This window comes from Macaca nemestrina, chromosome 19 (assembly GCF_043159975.1).
Source record: "Macaca nemestrina isolate mMacNem1 chromosome 19, mMacNem.hap1, whole genome shotgun sequence".
Lineage (NCBI taxonomy): Eukaryota > Metazoa > Chordata > Mammalia > Primates > Cercopithecidae > Macaca > Macaca nemestrina.
This window is the reverse complement of record NC_092143.1, coordinates 68,762,652-68,774,008: the sequence shown is the minus strand read 5'-3', so window position 1 is coordinate 68,774,008 and position 11,357 is coordinate 68,762,652. Positions and strand designations below refer to the sequence as shown.

The following is an 11,357-nucleotide window of genomic DNA, read 5'->3' as shown; positions in this document are numbered from 1 at the left end:
TGGCATCACCACCATTAGGCTCGCCACTCCTTTTCTATCGCCGACATGGCCATGCTATATCTCCAGTGAACTTCTAGGCTTGGCTCCGACGAGTCCCTTCTGCATTGGCTTTCTCTGCCTCCTTGTGTCTGGGGTATCTCTTCCCTCTGTGTCCTAAAGCATTTCCTCTCTGCCCCTATTTTAAGGTCATAGTAGTTTTTCAAGTATCCAAGCAGATTTGTGGAAAGCCTCTGCCCTGTGCCAAGCACTGGGATACAGGGGAGCCCCGGAGGGGTGGGACCCTTGCCACCACAGACCTTAGTGTCTCATGCTGGCAATGGGGAAAAGAGGCAACCAAACCAACTACAAGTAGACTAAACTCTGGAGGTTCTGTGAAGGGTTATGGGAGTCTGTGAACATCTATTAGGTGTTGTGGCTGGGAAAGGCTTTCTCAGGAAGATGAGAAAACAGTTCACCACCGAGAGATGGGACGCAGGCTTCAGGCACAGGGAGCCATGTGTTCTAGGGTCCTGAGATGCCAATACACTTGATCTGTTGCAGGAAGAAGACCAGGGTGGTTGGAGCATAGTGAACTTGGGGAGCCAAGGGGGCTGACCTGAGAATTGAGAAGATGCCTCGTAACGCCAAGAACTCTCATTGTCTTTATTAGAAGCCGCTGGGGAGCAGAGTGCCCTGGCCTGTGTTTTAAGGTCCTGCTGACTGCCGTGGATTGAACAAGGGCAGGCATGGATGTGAAGAGACCTCTGGGAGCCACTTGCCTTTAGGTGAGAGCATCCTGCTGAGACACACAGTAGTCTGGGCAGAGGTAGAGGTGGTGAGGGGTGGATGGATGGCAGGTGCGTCTTGGAGGTAGAACTGATAGAACTTGTAGGTGACTTGAATGTTCCCTGCCATTGTGGAGCTTCTGTCTAATTGGAGAGAGGCTCTTGAGTAATCCACTGACACATGGAAGACTGCAGGTCTGGGGTGAGTCACAGAGTGGGGACAGCCTTGATCCTGTTGACCTGTGATAAGTGATGGTGGATTGGACTCCACTGTGGCAGGTTAAGGAAGGCTTGCATCGGGAGGTGACTGCTGAACTAAGGTCCAAGAATGGATAGGTATCAAGGACTTGACAAGGGCTAAGAAGGATTGGGGCAGACAGGAGGAGCAGCTTATTGGGGGAAACCCCACTCCCGATATTCAATGTGGGTTCTTTTCTATTTCCCTAAGCGTCGGCTGGTCTGAGAAATAAAGGAAAAGAGTACAAAAGAGAGAGATTTTAAAGCTGGGTGTCCGGGGGAGACATCACATGTCGGCAGGTTCCGTGATGCTCCCTGAGCCGTAAAACCAGCAAGTTTTTATTAGCGATTTTCAAAAGGGGAGGGAGTGTATGAATAGGGTGTGGGTCACAGAGATCACATACTTCACAAGGTAATAAAATATCACAAAGCAAATGGAGGCAGGGTGAGATTAACATTGCTAATGAAGTTTCCACCCGCATTGTCATTGGTAACATCTTATCAGGAGACAGGGTTTAAGAGCAGATAACCGGTCTGACCAAAATTTATTAGGTGGGAATTTCCTCATTCTAATAAGCCTGGGAGCGCTACAGGAGACCAGGGTTTATTTCATCCTTGTGTCTTCGACCGTAAAAGACAGCCACCCCTAAAGCGGCCATTTTAGAGGCCTACCCTCGGGGCCACATTCTCTTTCTCAGGGATGTTCCTTGCTGAGAAAAAGAATTCAGCGATATTTCTATTTGCTTTTGAAAGAAGAGAAATATGGGTGTGTTCTGCCTGGCTCACTGGCAGTCAGAGTTTAAGGTTATCTTCCTTATTCCTTGAACATTGTTGTTACCCTGTTCTTTTTTCAAGGTGCCCAGATTTCATATTGTTCAAGCACACATGCTCTACAAACAATTTACACAATCATCACCGGGTCCTGAGGCGACATACATCCTCCTCAGCTTACGAAGATGACAGGATTAAGAGATTTAAGTAGAGACAGGCATAGGAAATCACACGGGTATTGATTGGGGAAATGATAAGTGTCCATGAAATCTTCACAATTTATGTTCAGAGATTGCAGTAAAGACAGGCGTAAGAAATTATAAAAGTATTAATTTGGGGAGCTAATAAATGTCCATGAAATCTTCACAATTTATGTTCTTCTGCCATGGCTTCAGCCAGTCCCTCCATTTGGGGTCCCTGACTTCTTGCAACAGCAGCTGGTGCAGAACAGGGCCAGAAGGGCTCATGCAGGCAGGAGAAACAGCAGCTGTGAAGAAACGAGAGCACTGATGCTCCAGGCAGGACACGGGGGCCACTTGCACCACAGTGGTAATGAAGCGGGTGGAGAGAAGTGAATGGATTCAACAGAGACGTAAGGCACAATGGAGATGGGTTAGATACGGAGCATGGGGAGTGGAGGGCATTGAGGAGATCCCAGGGTTTCTAGTCTATGGACTGACTGGGTAGCAGTGCCATCTCTGAGACAGGAGTGTTAGCTTGATTCAGTGTTATGAGTTTAAAAATGCTACCAAGGTAGGCATGGTGGCCTGTGTCTATAATCTTAGCTATCTAGAGGCTGAGGTGAGAGGATTGCCTGAGCCCAGGAGTCCAGCCTGGGCAACGTAGTGAAACCTTGTCTTTAAAAAAAATTAATGAATGAGCTAAAATGCTACCTGGAAGAAAAATTGTGCAACTAAAGATGACCCTATTTCTTCTCATTGCATGTTTCTCCCCCTAATCCTGTGCCGTTGCTGTCCCGATGGCTTGAGGTAATACATCTGTAGGGTCATAAGTAACTTGTTGATTGAATATTTATATATGGAGATTTTCCTTTTTCTCCTAAGGTGGAGAATGATATTTATAGTTAGAGATCATCTCAAGTTTATAATCCTGGTCTGATTTTTTTTTTTTTTTTTTTTTTTTGAGACTGAGTCTCACTCTGTTTCCTAGGCTAGAGTGCAGTGACGAGATCTCAGCTCACTGCAACCTCTGCCTCCTGGGTTCAGGCGATTCTCATGCCTCAGCCTCCTGAGTAGCTGGGATTACAGGCACCTGCCATCATGTCTGGCTAATTTTTTGTATTTTTAGTAGAGATAGGGTTTCACCGTGTTGGCCAGGCTAGTCTCAAACTCTTGACCTCAAGTGATCTGCCTGGCTCGGCCTCCCAAAGTGGTGGGATTATAGGCTTGAGCCACTGTGCCAGGCCTTGGTCTAAAATATATATATTTTTTTTCTTTTTTGAGACAGAGTTTCACTCTTGTTGCCCAGGCTGGAGTGCAATGGCGTGATCTTGGCTCACTGCAACCTCCATCTCCTGGGTTCAAATGATTCTCCTACCTCAGCCTCCCAAGTAGCTAAGATTACAGGTGCCCACCACCATGCCCTGCTATTTTTTGTATTTTTAGTAGAGACAGGGTTTCACCATGTTGGCCAGGCTGGTTTTGAACTCCTGACCTTGTGATCTGCCCACCTTGGCCTCCCAAAGTGCTGGAATTACAGACACGAGCCACCGTGCCCGGCTGGTCTGACATTTTTAATGTTACTTTTTTTTCTCCTCCCAGGCTGGAGTGCAGTGGCATAGTCTCGGCTCACTGCAGCCTTGACCTCCTGGACTCAAGCGATCCTCCCACTTCAGCCACCCAAGTAGCTGAGCCTACTGGCATGCCCTACCACACCTGGCTAATTTTTATATATTTTTTTTTTTGTGGAGACGAGATTTCACCGTCTTTCCCAGGCTCATCTCAAACTCCTGGACTCAAGCCATCTACCTGCCTCGGCCTCCCAATGTGCTAGGATTTCAGGCATGTGCCACTATGACCAGCAATATTACCTTTTAAGATGAATTTTGAACGTAACAATTAAAAAAAAGTAGGCTAGGGCCGGGTACAGTGGCTCATGCCTGTTGTAATCCCAGCACTTTGGGAGGCTGAGGCGGGCAGATCACTTGAGGTCAGAAGTTCTAGACCAGCCTGACCAACATGGTGAAACCCTGTCTCTACTAAAAATATAAATAGTAGCCAGGCGTGGTGACACATAACTTGTAATCCCAGCTACTCGGGAGGCTGAGGCAGGAGAATTGCTTAAACCCGAGAGGTGGAGGTTACAGTGAGCTGAGATCGCACCACTGCACTCCAGCCTGGGTGACAGAGCAAGACTCCATCTCAAAAAATGAAAAATAGGCCAGGCACCATGGCTCATGCCTGTAGTCCCAACACTTTGGGACGCTGAGGTGGGCAGATCACTGAAGACTAGGAGTTTGAGACCAGCCTGGCCAACATGGCAAAACGCTGTCTCTACTAAAAATACAAAAATTAGCTGGGTATGATAGCGCATGCCTGTAATCTCAGCCACCTAGGACGCTGAAGCACAAGAATAGCTTGTAACTGGGAGGCGGAGGTTCCAGTGACCTGAGGTCACACCACCCACTCCAGCCTGGGTGACAGAGCAAGACTGTCTCAGAAAAATTTGTAGAAATACCCCAAATCAGATTTCATTCATTCAATTTCAGTTGAACACATAGAGTCTTTTAATTAAAAAAAACTCTAGAGCAAGATCATTAGCTTTTTCAAACAATTTCTAGTTCAACTTGCACATGTTTGCACCTGATTGCCAAGTGCCAAGGTCTGAGCGATCTCACATGGGAAGAAGATGCCTTCTGGAAACCGCGTAATCGTGTGCCATGGTGACTAAACAAGCACCTGGTGTGCTGTCCATTTGCTCTTGCTCGGCAAGTCAAATTAAGGCTGAGGTGCAGTCTCCACATACAGCAGCAGTTTACGTCTTTCTCCCATGTTATTGGTGGTTTTTCATAATAGCGTGCCTATTGTACTTTATGATCGACTGAGCCATAGGGAAATTGCACATCCTACATCTGCCCGTTCCTTAATCTCCTTGAGCCTCGGTTATCATCTGTAAAGAGGAGGAGACGATATTTAACAATCGGGTGCCTCATAGTGTGACCGCGAAGAGCAAATCTGAGATCTCTGTAAGGTACTTATAGTACCTAGAATGTAAGTCTCAGTAAATATCTGATAATGACTCTTGTATCCCATATACTCTGCTGGGGCTGTGCAGATTTTGTGGGAGCTGATGTCACCATGTCAGTAAGGGATTTGAACTTTAGAGAATTGAGTTTTCTCACCAGGTCACGTAGAGCCGGGATCCCTTCTAACGGAAGCCCATCCTCTCCCTCTCCGCTCTCTTGCCTTTTGACACTTGTGACATTTTATCTAAACAAGTTTTGTGACCTTCCTGAACAAAACAGGTTGTTTTAGGATGGGGCGGGGTTTCCGGACACCTGTACTGTTCAACACTTGCGCTGTGTAAGAACATACACTGATATGTCACTTACCCATCCAGTCCCTGTTAGTGGGAAGCTGCTACGTGTGTACAGAATGACTAAACCAGACTTTTTTATTTGACCCTGTTTGCTACAAACGTAATCGAATAATTGGGGCCTGGCAGATTGGAAGCAATGGAAACAAAATATTTCAATCCAGTACTCTTGTGAGCAGCAGCATTTCACAGAGCCAGAAATAATTTCGCCTGTAGAGCTTATTAAGAAGCGCAACGTTCGTTATGCGTAACTTTAGTTCTGTTAGAGCCAAGAAAATAAAAGTCAAGGCTGAAGTATAAGGAAATGAATAAGATACATGGAGGCTGGTGAGATCTGGAATAAAAAAATATTTACATAGGAGTTCAGCTTTGATTTTATATTGTCACAAATTGGTACCAGATGCCTGCATTTCAGACAGACTCCTGAGCTGATCCCGGAGTGTGAGTTGGGAAGCAAATCACTTTGCCATTTGGAATGCCGATTGATATTTTAGGAGTTTCTTTTTGTTTTCAAAGGGAAAATAATGCATATTACAGACCTAGAAAACAGAACTTTTATAAATGGCAATTAACAGAAGATGCCCAAGGGAGGAAGTCTCCAGTTTCTTTTTATAACCCTGGCAAAAGTATTGGAGGTGACATTTTATTAGCATTGGCATCTCCCGCTTTCACTGGGAGCTAGTTCAGCCTTGTGTAGCTGTGTCCAGAGCTGGTAGCTTCATTTCCATTTTCCTTCAGCCCCAGGGAGAAACACAAGCGTATTTCTGTCTGGGGCAGCAGGACCTCATGTGGTCTCCATGTGGCCGGATCGCAGAATCTCGGGGTGGCGGTACACATTTTCCCCTATGGCTTTAAGAAAATAGCTTTTTCATTTTGAGTCTTAGGTTTGGTCTCAACAGTGCTTGCTTAGCCTCCAGGCTGTTTTTCTTGCTGGTGTTCGAATGACTCATAAAATGAGCTTGGAGTGGTCTGACGCCTCTGCCTCCTCCCTTGAATGCTTTCTAAGAGGGGTTGCCATGTAAGAATATATGCTGATTTTCCCACGGAAGCTGTCAGAGGATCGCCTGGGTGACCCAGAAAACTGAGTCTGGGTTTTTGGCTCCCACCTTTGGATGCTGATGGTCTTTTGTTGGGAATCGCTCTCTGAGGCTCAGCCTGGAAAAGCGGGACGTCAGTCCTGATGTGGGCCAGCAGCGGGGCTGGAGGGTGGTGTGAGTGGCGTGAGGTCATCTGGAACAGAGGGGGCTCCATGGAGGGTCCTCCAGCCCCCAAGACCAGCCTTGGTATTTCCTACAGGGGCTGGGCCGTAGGATCTCACATGGATGACAAGGAGCCGTGGAGGCCCTGGGAGGTAAGCCTGCCGTGTGCTTCTGAGCTCCATGGACCTTGGATGGAAGGACGAGAGCCCTTGTCTCTGCTCTCTGGGTTGATGCTGGCCAAAGGCTGCTTGGCTGTGAAAGGGAGGGAGACCTGGGGGCCCAGCGGGCACCAAGATTGTGTGTTTCCTCTTTTCGCTTCAGGACCCCTGGATGTCAGTGCCTGTGCTTTGTCCTCCTACGGTAGCTGCTTCTACTCTGAGGGAGTGAATTTTCATTATACAGCTTTTAGCTAATATAGTCAAATCTCATTACTCCCAGTAGTTTGTTTTATAAAGTTGCTGCAAGCACTGAATTAGGAAATACTAATCCGTTGCTCCTGAGGCAAATACATGGGTAGCTATGTTCCTGTGAGCCTCTGGTCACACATTTCCATCATCCAATCAATGCATACCTTGTTCTAGGTGCATTTCCATTTAAAGACACCTAATTTAATATATATTGTTGATTCTTCGTTGAGCTCACGAACAGTGGCACTGTAACTCATGCCTGAATAAAGCTTCTTGTACATGTATTTTCTCTGTAAGGCACACTGCAGCCTGCTTCTGCTTAGGAATGCGAGACAGCCCTTCAGCACTGTGCTTGGGACCCTTTTAAACAGCAAAATCATCAACAAAAAGCACAAAAGTGCAAAAAATATGGCACTAACATGCTAAGAAAAGGACAAGAATGAGCTGAAAGAAGGCATGTAGCCTTGGTCACCTCAGCTGGGAATCTGTGTCGGGTGACTCAAATTTTTGGCCACTTTGCACACACTCATGTCAGCGAAATGACCGTGAAAGTGCCATGAGTGTCCATTTTGGGGTTACAAATAAATTTTAGCAAGTAGGGCCCGGCTCGGTGGCTCGTACCTGTAATCCCAGTACTTTGAGAGGCTGAGGCAGGAGGATCACTTGAGCCCGGGAGTTGGAGACCAGCCTGGGCAACATGGCTTAGTCCCATCTCTATTTTACTTAAAAATAGATATGTGTTAAAAATACTTGAGCAGATAGGCAAATCTGCAAATACAGAATCTGGGGTTAATAAGGATCAGTTATACTTTATCCAGGTGGTCAAGCACTTACTGTATGCTGGGGGGGCTTCTGTAGATTGGGGGTTCCTAGAAAGAGTCTGCTTTCTCTTTTACAAAGGCCTGCCTCAGCCAGTCTCATTTATTCCTCGTAATATGCTTGAGGTGGGAAGGGCTGCCTTTCTGTCCTCTTCCCTGTTGATGAGGAAGCCAAGAATCAGAGAGTTAATGTGAGCCAGGCTTATGGCAGAAGGAAAGTGGAATCTTTCAGGCTCTGAAGGCCTCTTCCTTCTCACCCAGCTGGGCTGGCAAGATAGGACGAGTGCCTTAAATGATGGAATTTAAATGCTGACATCATACTTTAATACTGTTTAAAAAGTTATCTCTTCCTAGTAATTTCTATATGATTTAATTAGATGAAAAGCAGCATAGTAACCAGGCATGGTGACACGTGCTTATAGTCCCAGGTACTCTGAAAGCTGAGGTGGGAGGATCGCTATTCTCCAACCTGGGCAACAGAGCGAGACCCTATCTCAAAAAATAAAATAAACTGCAGTATAGGATTGTGATTTGGAGTGTAAATCCTGGAGCCACCCTTCCCAGGTTTGAATCCTAGCTTTGCTGTTCTCCACTTTGGGCAATTTTTAAATAAAGTAAAACATTTCCGATCCTTGGTTTCCTTAATTGTAAATAAAAATAGTAATAACAGCCAGGCTCAGTGGCTCATGCCTGTAATCCCAGCACTTTGGGAGGCTGAGGCAGGTGGATCACTTGAGCCCAGGAGTTTGAGACCAGCCTGGGCAACATGGGAAGACCCCATCTCTATTTAAAAAAAAAAAAATAGCTGGGTGTGGTGGTATGCTCCTATAGTCCCAGCTACTCTGGAGGCTGAAGTGGGAGGACTGCTTGAGCCTGGCAGGTCAAGGCTGCATTGAGCCGTGTTTGCGTCACTGCACTCCACCCTGGGCATCAGAGCAAGACCCTGTCTCAAAAAAATGGTAACACCAAACATTTGAGGTTAATGTGAGACCTAATTTATATTTAGTGCTTGAATCCATGCCTGGCACCCTGTAGCGTGTAGACCTTCTGTGTGTTTCAACCATGGTTATCAGTTAGTGTGATCGGTACTTGGGAAATATATGTTGAGTCCATCAGTGATGACCCCAAATAAATTAGGAAAATATATAGTACAGCTGTCATTGCACCGTACACAGCCAGTAAGGGATTTTGTAATTTTCCAGTTCTTTTCATCTGTTTCGGTTACATAGTTTGGGCCTGGAAAGTGTTTTGGAGCTTTATTTATCCAGTTTAACTGTCAGCAGTGAGCAGATTAAATAGATCTTTGTCAAAGTATGTGTCATTTTCAATGAGTAGACAGCTAAGCTAATGAGCAGATATTTGTGGGCACCTGTTGGGTTGAGTAGTCCCTGCCTTGAATGTGTGAGAATTTAAGGAACAGAAGATGAGATATAAAGAGATGCCACAAAGCAGCGTAATTGGGTGAAGAGCAAATGACCATGCTACCCCCAAAGCACTCTCTCAACGGCCACTAAAGTGTGTTTAAAACTACCCATTTCCCTTCCTTTCCTTCTGCTACCCAGCATCTGGTAGAGATGCTAGTAAACAGCAGTCACGTGCCCCACTGGGTTGGTGTGTGTTTGTTTGTTTTGGAGACAGGGTATCGTTCAGTTGTGCAGGCTTGAGTGCAGTGGCACTATCTCGGCTCACTGTAACCGCCCCCTCTTGGGTTCAAGCAATTCTCCTGCCTCAGGCTCCTGAGTAGCTGGGATTATAGGTGTGTGCCACCAAACCTGGTTAATTTTTGTATTTTTAGTAGAGAAAGAGTTTTGCCATGTTGGCCAGGCTGCTCTCGAACTCCTGGCCTCAAGTGATCGAACTGCCTTGGCATCCCAAAGTTGTGGAATTACAGGCGTGAGCCACCTTACCCGGCCTGGTCAGGGTCTTAGAATCTTCTAGGCCGGAAACAGGAGGTGGAGCGGTGGTTCTGTTACTTTCTTACAAAAAAAATTGCAGCCCAAAGTTCCTATTAATATTTGCCCTGCTGTCTTCGTATTAAGCTTTGCTGCGCCTAAGCTGCTCGCACTGATAATGTAAGCTTGCTGAAGTACTGTTGTTAGAAAACTGTTTTCTTGAGAGAAAAGGGCACCTTTCCTATAAACGCGTGTTTTGTGACATGTTTTAAGTAGACCTTTTACCCTAGATGATGTTTTCTACCATATAAACTTTTTATCAGTGAACAAGTGATTCTTTCTTCTGTGCCTGTGTTTATTCTGCCCAAGGCAATGGTACGAGATACACTGCTACACAGATCCCAGTCAGATGATCCCAACTGTGTGAGCTCATAAAAGACAGCTGTTTAAGTTTAAAATTAATAATTAACACACATGCACAGATAAAAGTTGTTGCTCCTAGCAAGATTAAAATTAGTCTGCAGTTGCAGAAGCTCTTTATATCTTCCTCCAAAGAATTTTATTGTTGTGTTATTTTTTTCCCATTTCCTCTAAAGATAAAAATTTAGGTAGAGCAAATGATAAATTGATTTTCTTTCTTTCTTTCTTTCTTTTTTTTTTTTTTGAGACGGAGTCTCACTCTGTCACCCAGGCTGGAGTGCAGTGGCGTGATCTCGGCTCACTGCAAGCTCCGCCTCCCGGATTCACGCCATTTTCCTGCCTCAGCCTCCCAAGTAGCTGGGACTACAGGCATCTGCCACTATGCCCGGCTAATTTCTTTTTGTATTTTTAGTAGAGACGGGGTTTCACCGTGTTAGCCAGGATGATCTCGATCTCCTGACCTCATGATCCGCCCGCCTCGGCCTCCCAAAGTGCTGGGATTACAGGCATGAGCCACCGTGCCTGGCCTCTTTCTTTTTTCTTAACTTGTTGGCAAGTTACACCATTAAGATGGTAGGGCTCTTGTCTCTCCGAAGAATCATAAGGTAACACTTGTCTATGGCTACTTTGAAATTACCTAAATAAAATAAAATTATCCCAAGCAAGAACTTTCCTTTTTTTTTTTTTTTTGAGATGGAGTCTCACACTGTTGCCCAGGCTGGGATGCAGTTGCATAGTCTCCACTCACTGCAACCTCCACCTCCCGGGTTCAAGGGATTCTCCTGCCTTAGCCTCCCAAGTAGCTGGGATTACAGGCAACCGCCGCCACGCCTGGCTAATTTTTTGTATTTTTAGTAGAGACAGGGTTTCACCATGTTGGCCAGGCTGGTCTTGAACTCCTAACCTTGTGATCTGCCCGCCTCGGCCCCCCAAAGTGCTGGGATTACAGGCATGAGCTGCTGTGCCCGGCCTTCAAGCAAGAACTTTCACAAAGATGTGTTGGTTATTTATTTTTTATTTTTTGAGATGGAGTCTCGCACTGTCACCCAGGCTGGTGTGCAACAGCACGATCTCAGCTGGCTGCAACCTCTGCCTCCTGGTTCAAGCAATTCTTCTGCCTCAGTCTCCCGAGCAGCTAGGATTACAGGCACCCACCACCACACCCAGCTAATTTTTTTGTATTTTTAGTAGAGATGGGGTTTCACTATGTTGGCCAGACTGGTCTCAAACTCCTGACCTCATGATCTGCCCACCTCAGCCTCCCAAAGTGCTGGGATTACAGGCATGAGCCACT

General features: G+C 46.1%; 1 protein-coding gene across 7 annotated transcripts in view; it reads left to right on the top strand.

Moving 5' to 3' along the window:
- Nucleotides 1–11,357, top strand: part of LOC105464978 (Cdk5 and Abl enzyme substrate 1) — a 127,434-nt gene that overhangs the window by 14,174 nt on the left and 101,903 nt on the right. The window contains exon 2 of one of the 7 annotated variants that reach the window (XM_071085545.1): nucleotides 541–764. The exons of 5 other annotated variants lie outside the window; for them this stretch is intronic. Coding sequence is in view for 1 of the 2 variants with exons in the window: in XM_071085543.1 (XP_070941644.1) it covers nucleotides 2,715–2,761 (47 nt within the window). In the remaining variant the exon portion in view is untranslated. Of the gene's footprint in view, nucleotides 1–540; nucleotides 765–806; nucleotides 2,762–11,357 lie in introns of those variants that run through there. One more of the 7 variants, XM_071085543.1, reaches the window with a different exon arrangement.